The following is a 26,491-nucleotide window of genomic DNA, read 5'->3' as shown; positions in this document are numbered from 1 at the left end:
GGAAACAAGCATAAAAGCAGCATTGAACATTTAAATTGGTTTGCTAATTAGCAGAACACACTGTTACAAAATGTACTTTTTTAATCCAAGACAGGACATTTGTGAAAAAATGTCAGTCGTTTTTAATATCTTAAGATGTATCAAGAAAAATCCAAATCAGAATCGTAGAACTTTCTCAGCAGTCCATTTTGTTTCTCCTTTTCTCCGGTGCTGTTTCAGAAAACAAAAACAAACATTTCAATTAAAAGAGTGCTTCCTTTATACCCTCACACTCATCAGTGAAGGCTTGTATCGTGATCACCAATGTCCACTTTCTTTGATACCACATTCATTTCCAATCCCTGAATGTACCGGTGGTTTGCAGTAGGGGCCAGTCGGTCTGCAATCTGAGTCTCAGCCTCTCAAAGGACCCCACATCCTCCGGCCCGGGGGCAACCAGGGGCCCCAGAGAGAGGGCGGCGTTCCCCAGGAGACAAGAGGCCGTTATGCCAACTGGAGCGGTCTCATTCTCCTACACAGGAAATACGTGAGGAATGAACCACAGCATGTTTACATGATACACTAGGTGTGGCCAAACTAAAGATGGTAAGAAAGACATCAGCTACACAAGCTACAGAAAGGGGCCGTGTGCTTTGCCTTTCTGCACCCCAACCACGGTGAGCCCCCTATGGGCCTTGAGGTGAATTACAGTTTAGTCGCTACATCCAGGGCTTCCCAGGCAGGTGGTCATGGCGGCTGTTTGTCACTGAACAGGGATTATGCAGATTGCTCAAGGGTACTTGGGTTAAGGCAGGGACCTTGAGTTAATGGCTTCCGCATGGGAACGCGTGACATGAATGTACACTCTGTGTACAGTCTGGTTTCGCCGACCATAGTGGATGAGTCGGAATCATGTTGATTAGTGGATGGATAAAATGCATATATCTGAATCAATATCATGTGATCCAGAAATAAGCAGTCGGCTAAATGAATGAGCGAGGGCTTCGAGAAAGCATAAGTTCTCGCTGTTTCGGTTAAAACACTTTAAAACTGCAAAAAATATATATATTACAATAAAAAATTATTACAATGGTTCTTAGGATCGTGTAGCTTCTTCTCCAAGCTATCTTTGTTGTATACGGGGAATGGGTTAACCTAGCAATTCTAAGTGCTTGGCACTTGGTTCTATGAACATCCTCTCCGTACCGATAGCGACTCTCTTGTTTCAGTTTATTTTGACAAATGTAAGTCGCTTTGGACAAAAGCGTCTGCTAAATGCCCTCAACGTAAACGTAACATACTGGGGACACAAATTAATGCAAATCACTACGTCCACAGCAGTCGGGGTCACTTCTATGAACGTTGGTCCCTGCCAAGCATCCCCCCCTTAGGCCCCCTCCAGGAACTCACCTGCAGCAGTACCAGCGTGTGTCCCAGGGCCAGGCCCTGTAGCAGGCAGGTGAGCTGCTGCCAGAGGCCCCCCTCCACCTGGTAGCCCGGCAACCGGGCCAGCAGCACCAGACCCGGCTCGTACTGGTATCCCAGGGGCAGCAGCAGACCCAGCACGGCCTGCATGACGCCCGCCGTGTCCCCGCAACCCTGGGGGGGAGAAGGGGACCGCAGGAGGACCGTCGCATTCAGAGGAGAACAAGCACGAACGCAAGCTGGGGATGGGAAGTCAAGTGGCACGTTTGGGGGGGGATACGTGTCACGGATTTAAATGGGATCACGTGGGACCATCGCAGGCATGCAGCGGCACACACATGAACAAACACTTCTAACATAGGAACTCCATTCAACGTTCCACGCATGCTTTGTCCTTGTGCCCTTTCCCTGACAGGAAGGGTATGACGCTAGCCAATCTGTCTAGGAGGGAAATACCTTCTTCAGTGGGATGGGAATGTAGTATTTGGACTGTGCTTCGTGTGGCTCCATGCTGTTGATGTGCACCACTAGTGTTTTCCTGTAGAAAACAATCATCACTTAGAAACCCATTTTTTCTACTGATTACCATGGGAGTATTATACAGGTTTTACATTTCCTCTTGATAAAGAGTAGAGTACGATTAAAGTGAATGTAAAGGTTTTCCTTAATCAAAAGAAACGTGAGCAGGTACTCACTCATCCTCAATGATTTGAGATGGGACCGGCCCTTCTCCCATCCACACCAGCAATACCCTGTGGGAAGCGCAGACACACAGCAAATAATGGAACCAATGGAAAAGGTACTGGGTTCAATCCCCGATGTCCACAGCCAAGATACATGAGGCTGAACCTGCTTCTTAATGACATGCGTCTGTGTTTACTTTCTCACTCCCTGCCTGTTCCTCAATGAAGTACCTGAATAAGTAGGTCAAAATAAGGTAAATAGTAATTAATAGGCTAGAGTCATACCGTTTGGAGAGAGATGCTGAGGTCAGCAGTGTGGCTGCCATGGAAACATCCGGAACCAACGCCAGGCCGTTACGAATCTGGTGGGTGATCATGTGACATCAGGGAATTTAGGTCCGACAAGTGATACAGAATAAAAGGGTGCTATGAGGAAATTGCACTTGTATATATATAAATAAATAATAATACATTCATGCATCTTGCACAGACGAATGCTGTACCTCGTTTTTCTCCATTTGTCCGAGCAGGGCAGTGAGGTTGTAGAGCAACGTCACGCTAGCCTCGTCCTCCGACTCTTTGAGGTAGCTTTTCCTAGTGAAATGAAAACCGTTCATGAGCAACGGAAAACATAACCGGATCACAAAGAGACATTTTTGTCCATTCTGTTCTCCATTCCAACGTTTCAATTATAAAAGTTGCAAACCAAAACAATAAATTTATTAAACGCTACATTTATAAATCACTAATAATATCGATACAATTATTATAATAACAATGGTACTATCTAGTCATTCTTAGCAGTCACTTTCCTCCAAAGTGACTTTCATCACCTGAGTCGGGCCCTCTCCAGGGGCCCGGGGCCGTGGGCAGGGCTGAAGCGTGCGCAGCCGTCCGGGCACTCCACGGCGTCGGGGAGAAGCAGAGCGCTGCGGAGGGACGGAGCGACGCGCCGAAGAGGCTCGGGCCACACTATCTCCTCTTCCTCTTTCTCCTCCACCTTCTCCTCCTCCCTCTGGGCGTCCCCTCCAGCATCGCCCTCGGGCCCCTGGGAGCCGCCCTGCTGGGCCGGCCGGCGGTTCTTGGAGCTGGGCTCTTCAGGGAAGGGAGCAGCTGTGGAGGGGCCAGGGACGGGATGGGGATGGTCGGTTGAATGGCTTGGGGTTATAGGTTATAGGTGTACACTAGGGCTGTCAGTTAAACGCGTTATTAACGGCGTTAACGCAATCCAATTTTAACGGCGTTAATTTTTCTATCGCGCGATTAACGCAAATTCATATTTAAAAAAAAACAAAGAAGCAGTAGCCTGACTGCTATGTTCAAGGCAGTATGTTTGTATGTTCATTGTTTAATTGCACTATAGGCTTTTTTTTGTATCTTCCTGTTTTGATCAGTATTATCAATAAAAAAACATTTGCACAAGGCAAGCCGATGCACTTCTCCATGTTGATAAGAGCATTACATTTAGTGTACACTGAAGAGGTTTTCATGCGTGGCTCAAGAGAACAAGTGCGCAAGACAATTCAACATTCAACTGAATGTGGGGCCCTCATTTGGATAAAGGGGTTCACAAATGAGCTTTACTTGACAACAATGTGTTTTTTGTTTGTTAGAAGCAATTGACAAAAGAGAAACAGAATGACCCTTTGATCAAGTTCCTGGTTACATGCACGAAATTAGAAATGAAGACCGTTAAAGCCAGTCATAGAAGTGTGGCTAGTAAGTGGGCCTATTTCTACATTACCAGAAGAGGTAAGTTAAGCGTTCTGAACTCTAGATGGATATCTAGAATTGGTGTCATATAGACATGTATAATCGATCTCTAAAAGAAGTAGGGGTAAAGTGGAAAAGTGGGTGTTGAGAAGACATACCTGCATGCTGCAGACAGGACCAGTACTTCTTATGAATTGACCGGGCACTATGTATGGACTCAAGTGCACTAAAATAGGAAAGACAAACACAAAACAGTTTTCATCTAAATGTTAAAACCTTTAAAAAATGACAGTAGGGCTGCTCCATAATGGGAAAAATCATAAGCACGATTATTTTGCTCCATATTGAAATCACTGTTATTCAAACGATTATCTTTGAGTAGGAAAACCTGTTGTAATTATTCAGCATGTCTCTCCGAATTTCTTTTTTGTAACTGAGAACTGGAATTTCGCCTTTAAGAAATACACAAAATGGTCAAAAAGAAAATGTTCCAATCTAAATGATATAAAAATATGTATCCAGCTGGTCTGCCCTTTCTATAAAACAAGAACGACTCGATTATGCTAACTGTATGAACGTTTGACGCCAAAAAAATCGATATCGTGATCAAAATTCGATTAATCGGCCAGCCCTAAATGACAGCATTTAAAACTCTCATTCCCGTTATGCAAAACTGGCATCTCTGATAGGTTAAAGGTCGTACCTTTCACAGGCACCACCGAGTTGGGCCGGACGTGGGGCGGGATCGCCTAGCAACGTCTGGACAGTCTGGCACACCGACTGAGCCAGAGAGGTCAGGTTGTACCCTCCCTGCAATAAGTCAGCAACAATGTGTGTCACTAATGCAGTACAATGCAGCACAGCACAGCCTCTTTTTAGGTATGTCGGAAATAGCAGAGAGTGTGGAACCAAGTGTAGAGGTTGATCGGACGGGACAAAATGCCGATCAAATTATCTTGTTTCGTAGTAAAACAAGAGAACATAACAGCATGAGAACCGAAATTAACACTAAATACTAGAGGATGACATGAGTCAACATGAGGTTTTGATACTAAGGGTTGGGAACGGAAACAGTAAAAGAGTTCTTGACGAGGAGGAGACATTTGCATGAGCAAGAGAAGAGGAGCGTGCACTGACCTCCAGAACGGCACACACTTTGCCGTCGGCTAAGTTCATGAGGAGGTGTGTGAGATGGGCGAAGATGTCCGGTGTCGCAGACATGTGACCCTAAAAATACGAGACAGAACACTTTAGGGTCGTTTTATGTCTTATGGTTTAATGCTCAGAGACACTGATTTACTTAGTTGTACAACATCTCGTTAACAAAATTATAAATAACTTGAACACTTTATGCACCAAATCTTTTAGATTCATACTTTCATTTTGCCACAATATTTTGTTTTTTGCCATTATCGCTGCTAAATGTTATTTTGTTCACTTGGTAGATTACTGGTGCCTTGGTAAGACTTCCACTGTACAGAAGATATTGAGGTTCGCTAATGAATCCTTGTATCGTACCATGTAAAACATGTCAACGATACTGATCCACACATCTATGGTTCAAGATCTCACCTCAGGGTCCCCGATGGCCGAGTCAAAGCCAGCGCATATGAACACCAAGTCTGGGCTGAACTGAAGGAAACCACAAAACAAAACACATAACACATTTGAACATTAGGCTTCAGGGGGTAACAAGCTAAGTGTGAAAAAGTGGTTGATTTTCTCACCTCATACGCAACAGGTAGGAGAACGTGGAAAAAAACTGCTAAATAGTCACTGTTCCCCATTCCCACCTAGAAAAGGTGTTAGATGATGAAACATGTTTTACACAAACATACCAAATTGTAAATGTGTTATTATTCTTACAATAAACAAATAACAATTCATCTTCAACATATACTTTTCTTTATGGACATGATATGGTACACTGCGGATGAGGGTTGCTTTGTTTTGTTAAAAGGTTAAACAGTTAATAATTTCAAGTTATCTTTATCAAGATCAGGTAATCTTCATTGGCCTTTAAAAGTGAGATAGTTCCAGCCAGGGTTCCCTCACAACAAATACAACACGAACAGAGAGCCATACAATAAAAGACAAAGTTTTTCCCAACAGGAGACTAATCAATCCAACCCGATGTGTTGTTTGTGGCTCACCTTGTTCCAAGGCACATTCACATTGAATCCAGCTCCTTTCCCACTCCCCACACTGTCAAAGTCTGACTCCTTCAGGTTGGGCCAGAAGCTCTGATGCTCATAGCGGTGCCAGGAGAAGTAAAGCACACTGGGAAATGTCAACAACAACAAACAAACAAACTGAATGGTGAACGGGCTTAATGCAGCATGATATAATGATGACTCTTGTTTTAAGATCTTTTTGTCTTGAGATTAGACTGCTTACTACATAATATCATATCAATAAAAAGGAATTCAAATATCTGTGGACTCAGTAGCTTACAACCAGTGTGCGAACTACCCATGAGACCCCCTGAAAGCCTCAAAAGCAAAATTTGAGGGGGGTCTCAAAATTTATCAGAAACAAAAAAAATAAATATTATTGTCACTAATGGTCACTTAAATGTTTTTAAGCTCACCATGTCCAGTATTCAGAATTCAAAACATTTATTCCCAAATTGTTTATATATATATTTTTTTTTTTTGCCAAGCGGTGCCAGCGTATGCAAATTAGCCATGTTCGCCAAACAGAAGAAAGACATAATGTTGAAAAGTCATACTAAAAACGGCTAGCAAGCGAAAGCTAAACCAGAGTGCATCACTCACACACTTTGGGTCTATTCTAACTTAAGATAAGAGGCTATCTTTTAAATCTTTGCAGTGACGGAAATGCGATGATAGAACTGGGACATAGGGATGCACTGTGCATAAAATGAGTGTGTGCGACTGTGCGCGCGCATTTGTTTTCCCGCTTCGGCAGACTGCATGGTTCTGAAGGCCTTGTGGTTGATTGTGGTCTTAGTGAAGCAGCCTAGTCTTGGAGCTGGCGAAGTTGGAGCGATTGTTTACGTGCGTGCGAGAGCGAGACAGAGACTGCGCGCGCGAGAGAGAGAGAGCGCACCTGCTGTGGCGATGTTTGGCTTGTTGTGTAAAATGTTGTCAGCCTCCGCCGTGGTTGGACGTATGTGCTTTGTGAATGTGTTCAATGATGTATCTGTCTAATCGAATTTGCTGTACATGGATGGTTAAACAATGTCACACGATTGGTCATACTGCAGGCCCTCATTTGCAAGTGCACTGATTGCGTGCCAGTCTCCGATAGGCTATACCTGGCATTTATGCAGTTGTTGATTGCTCTGCTATGTGTGCCAGTTTGCTGCCAATTATGGTCGTTTGTTGTTTGCAGGAGGCTGCAATGGCTAAAGTTTTGCTTTACGAATAGGCTATTATAGCATATCGGATTATTAAAGATTGTTGTGTGCTTGTGTGTGTGTTGTCATGTAGGCTATAGACTGATTGCTTGCATCCATTAAATATTGTACTGTTGTAAGCCTACTGCATATTGGGAAAATTTAACAACAATCGGGGGATGGGGACACCCCCGAATATTGACGGGTATTTCACACACTGCTTAAAGCTTAGTAATAATTCATTCATAATTACATTCTCTCGCTTGTTGCAATGCCATCGCATATCATTCACTTGAAAAACAAACTTAGATGCTCCAATATTGATTCAAATATGTTGTTTTGGATAAAAGCGTCTGCTAAACTGACTATATACAAACGGTCTGACTCTAACTGTCTAAGTGATGAGATTTGACCGTTTGTAAGACAATACAAATAAAACCCTGACCTTGGGTCATCCTCGAAGCAGTACTGGACACCTTGTCCATGGTGGACATCCCAGTCCACGATCAACACCCTGGTCCAAACAAAACAACACTAAAAAGTTATGGAAACTTTATTTCCTACACACAGACAGACGGATTTGTATCCATTACACAGGCATGTACAGGAAAAGTACAGGATTGGATAGAGGAACAAGAGGAAGGATATTTTTAATTTCACCTCTTTGCCTTGTGGTGTTTTTTGGCGTATTGAGCTGCGATGGCCACATTGTTGAACACACAAAACCCATTGGCGGCACTGGACTGACTGTGGTGCCCTGGAGGTCTGGATTCGAAAGATGTATAAACCATGTTAAACAATGGGATACATAGAAACTTAAAATGACTGGCTTATGTGAATAAACCATCACTTTCAAATCTCACCTGACCAGTGCCATGCCGTTCCTCACCTTCCCCGTCATAACGTTGTCCACAAGCTGCAGAGTGGCACCGACAGCCAGCTTGGCACAGTGGTAGATGTTCTGCAACGGTAAAATAAGGTCAGAGCACCTCCTAGTGGTAGATCTGTGTACTGAATGGGGCTCATACAACTCGTCACTGTGCAGTAGTAGACCTACAAAAGAGTCCAAAAATTAACTTTTCAAACAGACATCCCATAAAAATAAAACTTTTAATAATACTATTTATGACTCCTATCCTAAACTTTTACACATAGGCCGATAAATTGTACGCTTTCTAAAAGGTTCTAGACTACTTTAATAACACTTACAATAGTGCTTGTTGAACTCATATGAACTGAAACCAAGAGTGTCCTTGGAGGGTTCATTTGTAATTTCTGTGAGATATAAGTTGGCATTCAGTCCAAGGGACGGCTATCTAATGCCTAACTATCTCAGTGAATGTTCATAATTAAGCAAGCTTTTGGGAAATGTTTCATCCATTTTTGACTAAAAGCAAGCAATATTATTTGAATACTTTAATTATCGACTTTCAGTTCGGCCTCCACGTGATGCAAATTACTTTTAAAGATCAATCAATATCCATCGCACACAATGAAATGGCTTAAAAATCATAAATTCCTTAAAGAATTCCTCATACTAACTAACCGGGTGGAAGTAGACGTCGCCGTACTTCTGGGTGAAGGTCATCAGCTCTTCCAGGTGCATGAACGGGGTCTTTTTCACAGCCTCTAGATACTCCTCACTGTTAAATGGACCCAAAGCACATTATGACACAATATCTTCGAGGTATTTCTGTGTGTTTAAGGAGGGTTTGGGGGCCGTTAGCTTTAACCTGTGGGCCAACAGGATCTCTGCATCCGTTGCCTCTCGTACGGGGATGGAGACGCACCGATCAGCAAGACCGCTCTTCACCAAAGCTTCATAGCTCACTATCAATCGCTCAGGAACCTCGATTTTACACACCGGGCTGTGTGGGCAAATCAAAAGATTACGTAATGCATAGATCGATCACAGTTTGATCAGGTGAAATTGATGCGCTGCCAAATTGCGTGTATACTCATGTAGCCTACTCACTCAACCCAGAGGAGTTTATATTTGGTCATCTCTTCATCGTAGATCAACGCAGTTCCCATCTTCATCGGATGAGTTGGATGCGACACTTAGTATCCGATTTATTGCACAGGAAACACGTAAAATAGATAGAAATCCTTTCAGTCAAGTCCAGTTTTTTATCCCCCGAAATTGGTTCTGCATGGAAGATCAACTACGTGCCTGTTACCTTCAATGTAATCTACTATTAAATATACTTTATACTGAATACCAAAGTTCACTGAAATCCCCGTTGCATCGTGGAGCCGTATGCAGATCAAACTTTGACCGGAGACATCTTTGTTATGTCACGTGACGGGTTCAGAAATCCCACATCAGCCTCAGCACTCACAAAGCTCGCCAACAAGACGCGCGCTGATTCAAACACCGCTTCCGCGTCCGGCCCCAGCGTGGTCTGGGACTCTGGAAGAGCCGATACCTGATATTTCAGCATCAGCAAGTGAACGGAGTTGAAAGAAGTGCACATTTCTAATTTCTGCAACTGGATATAGATGTAGGTGCATGTGTGTCTTCATGTCGAGTGGAAAACGTTTTGCATTGCAAACAAAAATCAATATTCTGAAAGCAAAAATGTGCTAGATATGTTTGAGAGCACAATATTGTTTGTTTTGGAATAATCTGCTTGCAAACCAAAAAAATGGACAAAGGAAGTGCATGAGCATATAACAACACAGCTGTTAATACACACATACATAATAAACCATAAAAGAAAAACATGTTATTACAATTGCATACTCATAATAGAGTTGTGATATAAATAACTCTTTTCTTAAGAAACATAACACAGGTTTGCCATTGAAAAGACATTTCAGAATTGTATCTTTAAAAATATTTTTATTAAACACAAAGACAGCAAAAACAAAACACTATAATAACAGATCACATGAAATGTGGGGCTTATTTCCAGATCCAGTCTCAGACTGAAATTTAGTAGTTGATCAATGTGAGACTAGGACCCCAGGGACCGTCCAGCCAACCACGTTGTGACATGGTATCCAAATATCAAACAAAAAAAACAGAATACAAAGATGACGGATCATAAATCCAACATTGGCTTTAAAACATGCTAAGATAACATTAAATACTTGGGATTTAGTCTATTTTCAGTGAGTCACATTTCCTTTGAACTATTGTAGTACTTGGTTCCAGTACATTCCGACTGAACCCATCATGGGACACATAAAGTCAACGGGACAGCAACAGGAATGTCTGAGTCAGGGTTGTAATGTGAACTCTACGACGGCATGTTGGCCTGCTACGCGACATCAATCCCCTTCGCCTTCCTCCCCTCCTCCTCCTCCTCCCTCCCCTTCTCCTCCTCCCTTCCCCCCTCCTCCTCCTCCCTCCCCCCCTCCCCCCCGCTGCCATCCGCCGTCTCCTCCTGAGTTCTCGTGGGAAAAGCGGAGCTCTTCTCATCTTCCCCCTCCCCGTCTCCTCCTCCTCCTCCTCCTCCCTCGGCCGGCGCCTCCTCGCGCGCCTTAGACCCCCTCTGACTCCTCCTCTTCCTGGTCCTCCGCGACGGGCACTGGAGGAGCAGGGCCTCCCTGCACCTCCTCCTGAAGGAGGAGTCGCACGCGGCGTACAGCAGCGGGTTGAGGCAGCTGTTGAGGTAGGCCAGGCACGTGACGTAGGGCTGGGCGGCCAGCAGGGCCTGGTCCAGGGAGCAGGAGTACGGCACCAGCCCCAGCTCCAGCAGCAGGTCCGCCGTCTTGTTGACGTGCAGCGGCAGCCAGCACAGGAAGAAGGCCAGCACCAGGCTGACGATGACCCGCAGGAGACGCCGCTGCCGCCGGCGGTCGGGCCGGGGCCCGCGGCCGAAGTGGCGGCTCAGGAGGTGGGCCAGCGAGCAGTAGCACGCCAGCAGGACCACGAGGGGCAGGAGGAAGCCGATCAGGGTGGACTTCAGACTCAGGGCGGCCGCCCACCACAGCTTGGCCCGCTCCCGCTCGGGGTCCGACAGGTCGTCGCCGATCAGCACGGAGTAGTCCATCTGGCAGGAGAGCAGGACGTCACCGCCGGGGTACGCCGACGGCTCCGCGGGCCCCGGCGTCCAGTCGTAGTCGGCGGCGTCCTCCCCCAGCTCCACCTCTATGACGGAGCGCAGCAGGAAACCGGGAAGCGCCAGAACCCCCGCCAGCGCCCACACTCCCCCCAGCACCCAGCGCGTCCTGCCGGGGCGGCCGTTGGGGGCGTGGTGGCCCGAGTGCTGCCGCCCAATCAGCACCCAGTAGCGCTCCACGCTCAGCATGCTGAGGCTGAACACGCTGGCGTACATGTTGAGCGCCGTCAGGAAGCTGCTGACCTGGCAGAGGGGCTGTCCGAACGGCCAGTGGTAGCCCAGCGCCGTGTACGCCGCCCACAGGGGCAGAGTGACCAGGAAGCACAGGTCGGCTAAGGCCAGGCTCGCGATCAGGGAGTCGGTCAGCGAACGGGGGGGCCGCGGGGGGGATGGAACGGAGGACGTAGGGTGGGAACAAGGAGGGGCTCCGCCGCCGCCGCTGGGTGTGGCTGTGTAGCGGCCGAAGGTCCCGTCGAGGCGGTCTCCACGCAGAACCCCACCGGAGCGGACGTCGTATCGACTGCTTAGGAAGATTTTGCCGAGGAACGCTCTGCCGATGGCGGTCGCGCCACCGGTGGTTCTGGAGGTCCGCCCGGCCTTCCTTCCCTCAGCCCGGTTCAGGTATGCCCAGAGCACCAGGCCGTTGCCCAGGCAGCCCACCAGGAAGGCCAGTAGGTAGACGGAGGGGATGATGGAGTAGGACGGGGACCAGTCGGTGTAGTCGCACTGGGGGAGTGCCGGGGGGGAGGGGGAGGAGTAGGAGGAGGAGGCATACCCTGGGTCGGACATATTGGTCTCCATCGGTAGATCCGACTTCTATCGCAGAAGGTGTGCCATTGAAAATGTTGGAGTTGAGAGGCCAAAACCGATGATCCAGAATAAAGATGAGTATCTTGGCTGTGTTATATATATCTGTCTTTTGGGATACAAAGAAACGTTCTCCTTTCTATTAAATTTCTTTCTTCATTTTTTCTCACCAATTATATCAATCTGGGGACAGAGAGAAATAACCAGATGAAATGACTGCTACATCTTCCTCAGAAACACGTCGTCCCATCCAATGATACATAGTGTAAACACACATGCGTGACATGCATAGATACATACAAGATACAACCTTTTAAAACAAATGTCACTCCCTATTCCACAATTGAGCACTTAAATGTCGGCCCTATTCATCACCTGAAACTACATGAGCCACAATTATCAAGGAATTGACTATGTTTATATGACACCTACCTCATCAGTGTTCTGCGTAGCCTCTGTATCATCTTCCTTGTCACTACTGAAGGCGTGACTGTAACCCATGGCTCAATATATATAGCAGTGCAACTTTCCCTCTCTCTCTCTCTCTCTCTCTCATGCAAGGACCACCCCTACAGAACTTACGAGATCTGCATACGCCCCCCCCCCACCCAACACAAACACTCACCTCCCGAGACAGACAATAACCCCCACCCCCCCCCACACACACTGACATACAGTCACCCCTACCAAGATACACACAGACGCACACACACACACACATAGACACACAGAAACACTCTTCTATTCATATTCCTTGTAGAACCAATACACAAAAGTGGTCACAAAAAACTATTAACCACACACTAAGACAAACGGGACATAAACAGGCTTTCTCAAACAATCTTTGCACACACACACACACACACGGCAAACATAAGAGGACATCTTTGCAATTCAATGACAGAAACTCCCTTAGAAAAAGAAAATGGGGTATGCATACAGTATGTAAATGGGGCAAGCTAAGAGACACAACTTCAAAGATTTCAGCCAACTTGAGTTGACATGACTGTGATCCGATCCCTATGTGTCTACAGCACAACAAACTGATACTTACTGAACAGACAACAAGCAATCACTATAAATATGTGCTCTGTCTCTCAAGATATATTGCTTGCTTTTGTCACATGATCGGCCAACAGCCTCAGACACTGGAATATGCATAGGCAGGATACACACTATTAAGCTCATATCGTGGTAATTAATATGACCCATGAAGACACTTAATATCCTTAATAGACAGGCAGACGGACAGATGGTTAGTTTCACGGACAGGAAGACTTTGTATGCCGGTCACTTTGAGAGGACATGGGTACAAGCTGATGAGCCCTGTTTGTCAACAGGAAGTGGCTGGTTTCCAGCGAGACAAGGGGTTACCCCAAGATGAACCTGACGTTATTGAAACAGATGTTGTTCTAAAACATTCCACGGTCTTCCCTTACACTGGAGATTGGCGGTAAACACAAACAAGAGTGAAAGGCTAAGTCAATACTGCAGTCTGAAAGAAGGAAAAAGTAGGACCTGGGAAACAATGTTTCTAGCCACGGGTTGTCATGGGAAAGCCTCTGGGAGTGGATGCAGTTAAACAGGAGCCTAGATTGGGTCATCTGGTTTCACAATGGAATTAGGGTTTTATTGCCAGCCCCTTATAATGTACATAGTCACAAACCAATGTGTTGTGTTCAACATGAAATTAATGGATTGAATGTGTAGACTTTTGTAGTTATATACACACAGTAGGCCTATGTACATAATTCTCTCTTGCATACAGAACCCTCTTCATTTATTTATTAGAAGCTTATGATGTATTTCTTGCTGTGTGTGGTTATATTTATGTCTGGAGGTAAATAATCGGTACAATGCCTTCTATTGCAATGCGGTTTGTATATCTCTCAGCTGTAAGTCCAAAAGAGTTTTAGTTTAGATATCTGAAGCAGGCCTAACTGTGCGTTCACACCAAAAGCTGTGAACGTTAGTCAATGGATGAGGAGTGAAAAGGAGTTCTTTGTTGCGCTGCCCTTAAAGAAATATGAACTCAGCATTTTCTTTCACGGATATCCACCACAGACAGTTACAGCAGTAACACTAAAAAGTTACAAAGAATAAGATAAGAATTTGCATACACACAGAGATACTGCCCGTGGCATAGCGCAAGTTCCACAGAAAGAAACCATCCAGAGATACTATTGCTTAATTCTTAACACCGTTGGGGGTACAAAATAAACCGTCATGGAAAAGCCCTCTGTGGCTCCAACGCTCATCATTCTTCTCGTCTGGGTGGCGATGACACAAGGGGACCTTCAGGAAAAGCTAGTCCCCGCCTGCCGTAAGTTTCTGTACATGAGCACGCTGCCACAGGGAAACCAAGGCCCGCAGCTGGAGCTGATCTGCCAGTACTACAATGGGAAGGCCCGCTTTGTGACTCTGTACGACACGCTCCACCGGATCCCCGTCTATTCTGCCTACACCTTCAAGCGCTCCGACGGTTCCCGGAAGGTCGACGTTCCTTGGATGTATGAGCCACAGGTGGTGTATTGGAGATTTTTTCCTTTTAGTAGTTTGCTTCTCAAAACAGAAAAAGACATTATGTAACTATTAGTATATGTATATATATATGTATTAGTATATGATAATGTACAGATTATTTTTGTGTACCTTTGTGAAATAGTTTGATCATTCAGTGAACCTGTTGCCCATCATGACTAAATCTCATTCTAAAACGGCCTCAACCGACACAATAACTTCACAACCATGGACTTTATTAGGATGTCATTACGGCATCCGTAAACCAAGTGCTTGAAAACAGGTAAACTTTCCCAAAACGTAACGGCTTCTCCCCTCAGCTTTCCATAGCCACGGGTTCACGGGACATGCAGCAGTTCCCTCAGAGGGACCTCCACCGGAGCGCTGACGACGCTCAGGCGGTGCTGGAAGACTACCGGGACACCGTGGACATCGTGCGTGGCCAGCTCAACCCGGACCAGCACCAGAGCGAATTCGACGACCAGGCGGCGACCTACACCATGACCAACGCGGTCCCCCTGATCAAGGAGTTCAGCGAGGGCCCCTGGGCGGCGCAGGAGAAGGTCACGCGCCAGCGACTCAACAACTACTGCCAGGGCACAGCGTACGTCGTCACCGGAGTGTTGACCTCTGGAAGGGCCCTTCGTCGCTTCGACGCCGACCGCGTGGCCGTTCCCGACTATGTGTGGTCGGCGTACTGCTGCGACGACTATGACTGCAACGCGCCGTACCACGAGTTCTCCCGGTTCCCCGCGTTCGCCTCTCTGGGGCGCAACAGAAGGCTGGACAATACGGTGGAGGAGACGTCCGTCCAGCAGTTGGAGGACTTCATCAAGAGAGCGACTGGCAAGACGGTCAATATTTTTTACAAGGATTGTAAATGATGGAGCTTGCAATTTTGTTTCATCTCTAATATTCACACTGAATAATTATACACTGTAATTAACTGCAATGCCATAATTGGCTACTGCTTCACAACTGGTGTTATCCAGTTTATGGCATGGTTTACTTACAGTAGTAGGGCTGCATGTAATACCAAATATAGAAGAATAGTTTGACATTGTGTCGTCCCACCCACTGCCCGACTCAGCCCTCGTCTTACACTGGAGTACAGAGGAAGGAGAGGAACACAACTTCTATCATCTCCTGTATTTACAATTCAGTCATGTCTGTGTGGACTATGTTTTATTTATTCCCCCCCCACCTTCTAAGTGTATAATATAGTTATATAACTCTGTATAGACAATTGAGTCGGATGAATCTTCTTTACCTCCTTTCTGTAAGGATGTTGACACGTTAGCCTATTTGCACAAGATGTGGCCAGTCAACAGTACCATCTAGCACCACTAGGGGGAGCTCACCCCACATTATGTCGTAGTGCTAAAAATTCATCACCATTTTTATTGTATGAAATTAACCAAATTGTGAAGAAATATGTCAGGGCAATCACCATGAATAAATAAATGTCAATCTCACTCTTAGTACCTCATTCAACATTTAATAAACTCTCCAATCCAGGCAAATCAATTTACAATCATAAAAAGATTTCTATACAAGTAGCGCACATGATATTCGGTGCAGTATGACGTATTTATATTTGAATGAATTTAACTTTTTCAAAAAGGACCAAGTGTCAATCAAGTAATGCCTAAGAGCATGTAGCCCAAATAAAAAACACAATTAGAAAGCAAAGAGTTAAAACTGCCGGATGAAAAATAAAAAAAGGAGTTGAATAAATTGCTGCTTAGTCGTCTTGTTGAATAGAATCACAGAACATTACTTAAAAAAGGGGGGACTTAAGTTCACCTAGAACCCACACACACACACACACACACGCACACGCACACGCACACGCACACGCACACACACACACGCCACACTCACGTCAGTAAGTCGCCACAGTGCCCGGATGCAGGACAGCTTGTAACAGCGGTCCAGTTCCTCTCGTCCTGAGGTCAGTTGAACCACGTGGTGTTGAGCTGGGTCTGGTTCTTGATGCTGGTGTCCATCTTGAGCACCTCCCGGATCGCCATGGTAGCGTAGGTGGAGGGGGGGAGGGAGAACTCCATGCGCAGGGCTCGGTACTTGCCCTCTGTTAGGGTGGGGTCAGAAAAACAAACAATTAGGCCAAATAATGAATGAACGAATAATGCATGTAGTGAATAATGTTTATCAATGGAGGACTTTCCGCTGTGGTCAAAGGGTTAGGGACAGTATTTATTTATGCGCTTAAATGTTTTCTCCTTGGTCAAATGAAACGTCTTTCACAGCTGTGAGGCAACAGCGGAGATGAATGAAGGCGTGACTATAATTTTCAGTAAGAAAACCTTAGAAAAGGATGGATCATTGATCCCTACGTTCCTATCCTATATCCATGATTCCCCAGGACTTGTAGTGAATATCCTAGGTGTAGCTCTGAGCACACGACAAACCACAGTTGACCTACCGGTGTTGAACACTGGGCCCGGTTTGTCCTCCAGCTTCTCCACGTCCGTGTGCACCAGGGAGACTCTGGGGTCATCGTACTGGATCACCTCCCTGGTATGGAGGAACAGACAGACACACTTTATATACACACACACTAAACTGGAATATAACTAACCAGACCTCAACCTTACTAGACCATAAACGGGACTAGCCAACAGTTTTTTTTATAGTTGCCTCCTTCTGACCCAGCTTTGGCAATATAAAACTAAGAGCAGGAATGTTAAAGACAAATAAAATGATAAGGGAACAAGGAGAGACCCAGGTGCATAGAGTATGGATGATAAGTGTAACAGAAGGGGTTATTGTAGTTTAATATTACTATGATGATCAGGTACTACATTGTTTTCATGTGTATTGTTGTCGTGGCGTTCTGTGTTGCATACATAGCTGTAGAACAGTAAACTCATAAATAAGATGCATAACCCTTATCTTCTAAATGAGCTGCATCTGAATTTGGTTGATTTTGAAGCGTCTGCTCAAATTACAATCATCATTCAAGCAGATGTTTTTAAGTGTTAGCAAGCTAAGTCTGAGTAGAATGAAAATATAGCATCCAAATCAGAGTAGCTCCAAAAAGAAACAGTTTAGTGCTGCACCTTGAGCGCAGAGTAGCGATAAGAATCGCAAATACAAGATTAGCATTTTTATCTATTTTCTTTTGTTATGACTCAAACGGTAACAGTCTGTCAGACCAGAGAGCAGGTGAACCGAGGGTGAGCTTGTTTAATAATGCATCTGGGGAGTGGGGCGGGGCTTACTGACCAGCTGACGTCACTGGGCCGGATGACCACGCGTCTGTAGGCCCCGGCCAGCGAGTAGTCCTTCACCTTGTGCCTCATGGTGTCGATGTCTAGGCCGTCGGCCGTCAGCATCTCCCTGTAGCCTTTCCCCACTGTCACACAACCAGGGCCTCAGCAACTCGTCCACAACATGCACTTTGTACACTTTGCAAGACAATCTTTGCTGCTTGAAAACATCCATTTTAGTGGAATTTCAATTTTTGTTTTTATAAGCACTGGTCGTCCTTTTTAGAAGCTAAAATCCTTTTGTTAAAATGTAAGCAGAAAATGGTTCACCAACACTTGGATCGGGCAATATTTGGAATCTACCTTTTTACTAAAGCGAAGATAACACCAAGGTTTACTTCAGACGGAAGGATTGGAAATATCCAAAACAATATGATATCCTGAGTATAGCAATATGCCCTGAGTTTCGCAATATGTCCCGAGTTTATCAATATGTCCTGCGTCTCTACAGAGATCTTACCATGGTGGGAGGGGTAGATGACGTCATAGCCAGGCAGAGGCATGACAATATCATGGATAGAGAGGCCCTTTGCTTCCTCTGCAGATAACATGTGCGCTGTGCCTATAGACACAAGAGAAGTAATAGCAAGTATTCAGGATTGGTGTTTAATCTGAACTGAAGACGGAGTCCACATTGAGTTTTCCCAACCGGCTAGCGTGTAGAACCAAGATGGCCGCTAGGCGACCAAGGCCCATGACGAGGAAGCCGATCCGAGCAGTGCTTACCTCCTTTCAGCACCAGGTCGCCCTCCACCGCATTCAGGCCGAAGGCCTCGATCCTGCGGCTCACCATGGTGTTCCACACCACGCTTTGGTAGCTGTGGATGTACATCAGGCGGTTGTTACGCGGGATCTGGAGAGACAAATAAAAAAAAAAAAAAACATCGGTTACTGAGAAGCCAGGAGAACAACGCTTCAAAACACTTTATCTGGAAAGATCTTATTGTAAAGGGAACAAAGCTAATCTCAAAAACGTTTTAACCGTTGTATGCTTATCCCGTTTGCATTGCCTCTCTGAAACGACACATATTTAGCTCCAACCAGTTGCACAATACATCTCTTAACACAAAGACGGATATCTAGTATCTACATTTACAGAGCGAGTGATCAGAGATCACTAGGTCCAGAGGGTGGGCCGGCTCTGAGAGGGGCTGTTGCGAGTCCTTTCGCCAGGCGGCTCAGGTCCTAATTGAAGACCCACCAGTCCGAAGGCGGTGATGACGTTCTTCTTGCCGTACATGCAGAGGCCCCGCAGGAGCTGGCCCTCCACGCAGCGCTTGACCGGCAGCTTCTTCAGGGCGGCCTCCGGGTCCTGGGACTTGGCCCACTCCTCCCGGCAGCGGACCAGATAGCCCTTCTCCGCTGGAGATGGGGGGGGGGAGGGTGTTAAGGACTACATCCACGTTTACTGCACGACGGAAGGAACATCTCTGCCTCCCCCCTTTCCTCCCTCCCTCCTTCCCTCCCTCCCTCCCTGCCCAGTTACCTCCCGGTCTCGGCTTCAGGATCAGGTCAACCACCTCGCTCCAGTCATTCCTCAGGATGGCCCTGGAGAGATAAACAAGTCCACAGTGAACAATTTGGCCAACAATAAAGCGTCACACAATGTAGTAAAATGACACGTAACACACACTTCTCCCATGGACAGAAACAAAGCATACGAAGCAAGTGTTCTTCAGATACGTTTTGTCCACGTACGTGGACAAAACGTATCTGAAGAACCCTTGCTTCGCGGGCCAGAAGACATGGACATCGTGCATAATCACGGAAATAAATAGCCCATTAATAGGTGCAGGTTTGGTTTTAGAATGTGCCATGGGCTGCGAGGCACAAAACACTTCAGTTTGACCGGGGGGGCTCTTACTTTCCAACCTGGTAGGTGGGCACTGCGGTTGTGCCGAAGCGCTGCATGCCGTAGTAGTTGATGAAGCCCGTCTCCTTCAGGGATTTCAGGGCCTGCTCCACCTGCTCTTGGCTTCCTGAGATGTTCCTGATGTCACGACACAATACGGATGATTTACACTCCATCCGTTCTGAACAGTGGGATACACTACAGTGACAAGGAGGACGAGGAGAACGATACAATGGAGGCGGGATAGTCTACAAAAATTTTTGGTTGGATGTTTCCGATGTCTCCAGTCTAGCTGTAGGCATCCTAACAAATACCTGCTCCTTAAGAACCAGCATTTAAAATTTACAGCACGTCCTTAATATTTAAAATATGATGCTCAGACAATGCCCGTACTCGCTGCATTGTGGTTGATGACACTCCACCAAAATTGAAGTTAGTAGCAGCGCTTACATAGCCCATCTGAAGTGAACACCATCATGAGAAAAGCCCTGCTATCCACCAACTATTCAAGGTCACCAACACCCTGGTAAAGGTCATAGCCCCGACACAACCAGTCTGCACCGACCTGAGGACCACGGTGAAGTGATTGCCCTGGAGCTCCCCGAGCTTCAGGGGATGGTTCTTGTAGCAGAAGTTCCCCAGCTTGAAGTTATTCAGGCACTTGTTGAGGTGAGACAGTCGCTCTGCAGTGATCCTGTGGAAGGAGATGGATTGTTACCTTGTGCCGTGGAAAGTCAAGTCAAATCATTACACTTATCACACCACCAATAACGTACAAAGAGGGAGGGAGCGTTGTGGTCCTGTATAGATCTAAAGACTCACCTGAGAACGGCGATCTCTTGTACGGTGATGGCCCGCTTGTCCTTGGTTCCCATGTAGGAGAAGACATTCGGTCTGAGCCTGGAAAGACAAGCATGCTTAGGAACCCGTTCTTGATCCATTTTGTGCACTTTTTAAAGAGGGGGACAAGGATCTCCACTAAACTGACTCGACAAGGTTAAGGTTCAGCTCTGACAAATTAATAGAATACAATGAATACTGGATGTTGTTTATCCATCTCCTCTATATGTTTTTTTTTTATTAAAGTCATTTCCCATAAGCCCCATTGCCCATCTTTTTAAAAACACCTTTGGTTACTCTGTGGTATGAAACTCATGTCACAGAGAGGCAAAACTGGTGGCAAGTAGAAGGACCATAAAACCTTGTTTTGCTTAATAAATGCTGGGAAAACCAACATGAGTTGTAAGGAATAGTTTCCTTTTCCAGATCTTGTGTTGAAGGATAAATGAAGTGCAGTGGGGGGTGGGGCGGGGGTGTCCACACCTGAGGAACTTGGAGAGAACGTTGATGGAATCCATAGTATCCTTGTTCTCCTTGTAGAGCACGAAGTGGCAGAAAGCACCGCGGTTTTTGGGCCAGGAGTGTTTCCGCGGTGCTTTTAATGGAGACAAAATAACAGGTTATCAATGGTCAGAGCTCAGAACCTTTTAGAAGCAACTTAAATGAACATCCACTTGACTGTAGTTGCATTAGGCTGCTTCGGCCCCGGATACAACCAATATTGGAAACAAAATAACTTCTTAACCACATTTATTAAAAGCAGTACAGCGTACCCAAGCACACTCACGCTTTTAGGGAAAAGCGTTTAAACCCATGTCCATTACGACTCCCAATATGATTTTCACCCGTTGTTTGAAAGTCATTATTTAAAAAGAAAACTGCTTCCTTTGTGCCGAGTGGACATCAAGTTCTTACCTGCTGTGGCTCTGACCTCTGCCCCCCACCAGGGAACAGCAAGGGGATGACAGAAACACGTTACTAAATAAAAGCTGCTCACACATTTCTGTCCGTGTTGGTGGGGGCAGGCCGTCGAGAATGAGATGGGCGTGCAAGGGCTGGCGTGGCAGTGGTTGGTATCAGAACACACCACTCGGGGTGGGGGATGAAGTAATATGAGGTGCAGCACTTTAACCCAGGTCAATGAAAAAATCCTCTGCAGGAATAATTGTGTTCTGACGATACTAATAATTGTGTTTACTTTCCATGCTAAAAACTTGACAATTTGAATTTTGTAACAAACCATGGATACCACTGATTCTAAGTAATTTCAACTCTATTCTAAGGGCATAGCAATGTCGAATCTATCAAGGCACACGGTTTTGTTATTAATTTCCATTAAAGTTTGTACTCTGTGGCCCGAAATCTTCAAACTTGTGGCTCAAAGGTATTGCAGTCGAAGGTGGAGGACATTTGAACCACTGCAAGACATGTAAGCGCTTGGCTTGACACCAAATCGAGCTTTCCAATGAGAATCCTGATCCAAATCACTGCAACATGCAGGTATGTCATGAGACACATGGTCCTCTTCTGCATGCATGGCATGGTCTTGTGCTAGAGGCGCCCGTGATGACAACATGCACGAGGGCAGAGAAAGCCAAGCTACATGTTCAAGAACATGCACCAAAACACCAGGAAACGACAGGAAATAGTTATCAAATGTGACATGGACAGGTTTTTCCATTGTAGAAAAGTGCTATAAAAATCATTTTTTTTTAAATTATTATTATTATTATTATTTTTAAAGTCTAACTTTGAAGCTAAATCTCCAAGTGTTGCATACATTCAAAGGTAGGAGTATGGGTGGCAATATTCCATTACACGTTACCTCCTACCGGCGCCGTGGCTTAGATGGTTAAAGCGCCTGTCTAGTAAACAGGAGATCCTGGGTTCGAATCCCAGCGGGGCCTTTTGGCATCGACGACCCGGCTCAATGCAGATAATGAGACCGATTGAAACAAACAATAGCGACAAGTCTGATATTTAAACTATATCGTGCATTCTTTCATATCGGCATATAGGAGTGTCAGTCGTGGAATTTTTTTTACGATTATTTTGAAATGTCATTGGAATAAAAGCATAGGCCTAAACACTTCACACAGCCATAAAAAGCATTTCATTAAGTGAACATTTTGTACTGGAGATGCAGGTTGTTTGCAAATTTGAGAAGGATAGGCCTAATTAATCGTTTAATATACTTAAAATTGTGAACGTAAAAAGTAGTTTGTGGATACTTGTAAAGATTTGCTTTTGCACATGAACGTGTAGCTATGTGGTACCCGATACATTTATAACATCAATACACAGGCCTAAAATAGAGTTCAAGTTTCTCCACTCAAGAGGTGTAAATTGTGTGCGGCAATGAATTAACCTTTATTTTTAGCGAGTGGTATAAGCCACTGCTGCCTAAATCCTTCTCCATTATTCTACTTCATTTTGAAATTGTTAACATTTTCACCCTCAAAGTTCTGCGTCGAAATTCCCCTTCATTCTCTATACATGCCATCTGAAATGCCAACATACCCATCCAAACCACTGACACCAGCTAGCCCGTTACCCTTTCCAGAGGCCTAGTGGATGTCCATTCACGTGGACCCTACTCCTGACCGGTCTATTTACCTGCCAGGGCCTTCTTGCCCGCGGCATGGTAGGCCACGATGAACTTGTGAGTGTCCCGCTCCTCAGTCTTTGTCTCCAGACCGGGGAACTGGGTCTTGATGGCCTTGTGGATCTGGGTCCGCTTCTCTTTGGTGTCGTCCACGACCTACCGATGACAGGAGACACACCGGCTTCTCATTCTCTTACCCCAGAAAACAGTTTAGCCAAATAAAAAAAATGGGCGAAATGTATTAAAATTGATCATCTTGATGAACTGCATGAAACCTGGCCACCAGTATGTTAGGAAATCCCTCAAATGTGCATCCACCTGTGGAAGTAGGGCACCCTTGTTGCCAAGCACACACACCTCTATGGAGACGTCGCCCTCCTTGTTCTTAAACAGCTGCAGTTCCCCCAGCTCCTTCTTCTGCTCCTCGGTCAGGACGTCAAGGTCATCTGCTGCGGGCTCAGGCTCTGGGGCCTCCTACAACACAACCTATGTGTGAGCATCCCGCATCGTTTCATCTGGGCCTGCACTTAATCGCTCAATCCAGATGTGGTCGAGGGATACATCCATCTTAAAGGGTCAGTGTTTGCATGACTTGCAACTTACTTTTATGAAATACTGCACACTCAATACATATATATATATATAATAACAACATGCATATATATTATGGAGATGTAGTAGTGGTTTGGAGTTGCACATTTACAATAAATGTGACTAGTGTTTGGTTGGGCAATACATTGCTGCTCCAGTTTGATATCTAAAAATAATGGAAGGAGTCTTTGTAAGTATGTCATTCATTTGAAGACAACTGTTGATCCGACCATCAACCTCACTCTTCGCGAGTATGTTGCCGAGGACAAATGGAGGCACAGTGTAGAGTGCAGGTTGTTTGGATGAGCGATTCACAAAAAAGCTGCAAGCAGCAATACCAGAGACCAGGCATTCAGCTTGTTCCGAACATTTCGAATGGGCACTGCACTAGTTAGTTCAAAAGTGACACCTCACCTCTTCCTCTGGAGGAATGGATAGGTCATCCAACTGCACAGTCTTGCCTTCTCTGTTGATCTCATGAACAACAAAGTCCGAATATCTAAAACACAAAAAGCATGATTAGGTTAGGTATTTCAATGGTTTAACATAACTACGTACTTTTAACTTCTGGTTAGATCTTACCTCTCCTTCAGAATACCAGAGAATCCCTTATGCTCGCTGATGAACTTGAGAATTCCAACATCCAACTCTGTCAGCCCATGTTTCATCATGTCCGCAAAGGTCTCTCCATCCTCCTCCTCCTCCTCATCTTTGGGCATTTCCTCCTCCTCATCCTCATCATCTTTGACTGGATGTTTGGATTTGCCTCCATTATTATCATTAACCCTGGGTTTCTTCGAAGGCACAGCCTCCCCCTTCTCCTCCTCGGGACAGACGCGCTTTTCACCTCCTTGGACAGGGACCAGTGCGGGTTCCGTTTCTTCCATGGTCACCCAAGGTAACAAACCAGTCAACCTATTAAAATGAACGACGGTAAAAGTTTGATCGTTGTAGCGACAACATACTATGAGGCTGAAACACTGCCATATTGTTGGCATTCACTTACCGTTATAGAAATTAAAAACACAGGCTCGGATTCAGAAGGAGGAAAAGAGTTCTTCCCCACACAGAACGGCCGTTGCAAATCCAGCGATTGATCAGAGGTAAGAACTACAAAACAAGGGTTAACGGATATAGGAAAACATTAACGCTGTTGTCAAAGCGTCAGTCACGCAGTTCAACGTGTGGTGTCAACAACGCACCGGGCCAAGCTAACGAGCTAAATTTAATATCGCAAGCAGAAAAGTGTAGTCAATCGTAAGTGCATATAAAATATGCATGAGCGGCTTGTTTTTGATAGCATACCATCTACCTACTTGTGGCGGATTTAAGAGCAGTGCGCACAGTGAACGGAGCCAGATTTCCCTTGCACGTGTACGATTAATTCCGGAAACAGATCAGACCCCGCCCTAAATCCCGCCCTCTACAAGGCTGCCAATCAAATTGCAGCACCGTCTAGCAGTTTCACCAATGTTTGGGACAATGCTAGCCTTATGAAATACTTACCGAGTATCTTTTGTATTATATCTAAAATAAAAAAATGAAGTGGCGTGTAAAAATTGGTTTATAAATTATCGATGCACATAGACCTGCGATTTGTTGATGCAGCCCTTGGAACAGAAAAGTCAGTTCTAAAAATTGTAGCCTACTCCCTAATTGAACAAATAGGACTGTTAGCGGTCGATCTTCTACCGGCGCCGTGGCTTAGATGGTTAAAGCGCCTGTCTAGTAAACAGGAGATCCTGGGTTCGAATCCCAGCGGGGCCTTTTGGCATCCACAACCCGTCTCACCGTAGATAAAAATACCTATTGAAACAAACCATTGCGAAGAAGTCCGATATGTAAACTATGCCGTGCATTCTACTTTGATTTATGCATTTAGCAGAGTCGGTCGTGGTTTTTCTGAAGATTATTTTGAAACATCATGGCAATACAGCATAGGCCTAAACACATTACACAGCCCTACAAAGTGTTTCATTTAGTAAACATTTTGTATTGGAAATGCAGGTTGTTGCTGAATACAAGGAGGATAGGCCTAAAAATCGTTTCAGTTTATGTACATTAAAAAAGTAGTTTGTGGATATTTGTAAAGATTTCATTTTGCACATGAATGCGTAGACATACCCAATACATTAACAAAATCAATACATTGACCTACAATGGCGTTCAAGTTTCTCCACTCAATATGCGTAAATTATGCCATGAATTAACGTTTTTCTCTCTTCTGGCGATAGAGGGAGTGCGCGTCCTTGCAAAGACAGGAGAGTGCGTGTTTTTCTGTGTCTCTCTCTGTGTGTGCGTATAGTAGCTGAGATTATAGTAGAGTAGAGCGGGAGAGAGAGAGAGAGAGAGAGAGAGAGAGGGAGAGAGAACCCGGCTCCCTCCGCTGAGCCACCCGCTCCGACTGAAGGGAAGAGGAGGAAACATGAGCTCCAGAAAAGGTGCGTATCTTTCAGCCCACGAACATATTTTCCCGTTTTGGTTACAGGCATGTGGAAGGAAATGGCGATACTTTAGCAGTGCAGTTACGCTGTATTGATTGAATTTGATTTTTGGTTAATGATGCGGGGACCCCAAGGGAAATCCCGTCTGACTGATGTGCTATGTGTTATGCTTCTCCCCTGTCTCTCTTAATCCTCACCCGTCATCACTGTCACCATACATGTCCTCCGAACCCGAAAGTGATGGCTATTCAAGCCAGAAAACGAAGGCCAAAGGGGAAGAAAGAAAAAACTGCTCACCATCGGAGGTA

General features: G+C 45.4%; 4 protein-coding genes and 2 non-coding genes across 7 annotated transcripts; 3 read left to right on the top strand and 3 right to left on the bottom strand.

Annotated features, from left to right (window-relative positions):
* Positions 1-58: 58 nt before the first annotated feature.
* Positions 59-9,476, bottom strand: hdac10 (histone deacetylase 10). The gene is made up of 20 exons (XM_030365133.1): positions 9,137-9,476; positions 8,895-9,029; positions 8,708-8,804; positions 8,025-8,122; positions 7,822-7,926; positions 7,607-7,675; positions 5,954-6,080; positions 5,528-5,593; positions 5,373-5,432; positions 4,938-5,027; positions 4,504-4,610; positions 3,959-4,026; positions 2,921-3,200; positions 2,591-2,681; positions 2,373-2,449; positions 2,100-2,156; positions 1,861-1,942; positions 1,390-1,578; positions 352-511; positions 59-210 (listed from the first exon to the last, which is right to left on the bottom strand). Exons 1-20 carry the CDS (start codon positions 9,199-9,201, stop codon positions 176-178), a joined length of 2,058 nt encoding a protein of 685 aa, XP_030220993.1. The 5' UTR covers positions 9,202-9,476; the 3' UTR covers positions 59-175.
* Positions 9,477-9,995: 519 nt separating this feature from the next.
* aplnr2 (apelin receptor 2) lies at positions 9,996-12,586 on the bottom strand. Its single transcript, XM_030365068.1, has 2 exons — positions 12,471-12,586; positions 9,996-12,221 (listed from the first exon to the last, which is right to left on the bottom strand). The coding sequence occupies exon 2, from the start codon at positions 12,030-12,032 to the stop codon at positions 10,428-10,430; it is 1,605 nt and encodes a 534-aa protein (XP_030220928.1). The 5' UTR covers positions 12,033-12,221; positions 12,471-12,586; the 3' UTR covers positions 9,996-10,427.
* Positions 12,587-14,318: 1,732 nt separating this feature from the next.
* Positions 14,319-16,339, top strand: LOC115550757 (endonuclease domain-containing 1 protein-like). Its single transcript, XM_030366043.1, has 2 exons — positions 14,319-14,561; positions 14,879-16,339. The coding sequence occupies exons 1-2, from the start codon at positions 14,319-14,321 to the stop codon at positions 15,440-15,442; spliced, it is 807 nt and encodes a 268-aa protein (XP_030221903.1). The 3' UTR covers positions 15,443-16,339.
* On the bottom strand, positions 16,041-25,165 carry pus7 (pseudouridine synthase 7). Of its 2 annotated transcripts, none has more exons than XM_030365389.1 (17): positions 25,056-25,165; positions 24,746-24,849; positions 24,322-24,654; positions 24,154-24,238; positions 23,506-23,622; positions 23,160-23,304; positions 21,027-21,138; positions 20,526-20,603; positions 20,269-20,397; positions 19,716-19,841; positions 19,338-19,399; positions 19,053-19,213; positions 18,578-18,704; positions 18,312-18,413; positions 17,808-17,937; positions 17,005-17,096; positions 16,041-16,650 (listed from the first exon to the last, which is right to left on the bottom strand). In XM_030365389.1, the coding sequence occupies exons 3-17, from the start codon at positions 24,624-24,626 to the stop codon at positions 16,514-16,516; spliced, it is 1,908 nt and encodes a 635-aa protein (XP_030221249.1). In that variant the 5' UTR covers positions 24,627-24,654; positions 24,746-24,849; positions 25,056-25,165; the 3' UTR covers positions 16,041-16,513. The 2 variants fall into 2 exon arrangements, with proteins under 2 accessions (XP_030221249.1, XP_030221250.1); XM_030365390.1 differs by having other exon boundaries at positions 25,045-25,140.
* trnat-agu (transfer RNA threonine (anticodon AGU)) lies at positions 22,377-22,450 on the top strand. Its single transcript has one exon. It is a non-coding gene; the product is annotated as a tRNA-Thr (tRNA).
* A 267-nt stretch (positions 25,166-25,432) lies between the features above and the next one.
* trnat-agu (transfer RNA threonine (anticodon AGU)) lies at positions 25,433-25,506 on the top strand. Its single transcript has one exon. It is a non-coding gene; the product is annotated as a tRNA-Thr (tRNA).
* The last annotated feature ends 985 nt before the right edge of the window (positions 25,507-26,491 follow it).

The sequence above is a fragment of the Gadus morhua genome, chromosome 9, assembly GCF_902167405.1.
Source record: "Gadus morhua chromosome 9, gadMor3.0, whole genome shotgun sequence".
NCBI classification, from domain to species: domain Eukaryota; kingdom Metazoa; phylum Chordata; class Actinopteri; order Gadiformes; family Gadidae; genus Gadus; species Gadus morhua.
Note: the sequence above shows the minus strand (reverse complement) of the source record. Positions and strands in the feature narration are given on the sequence as shown.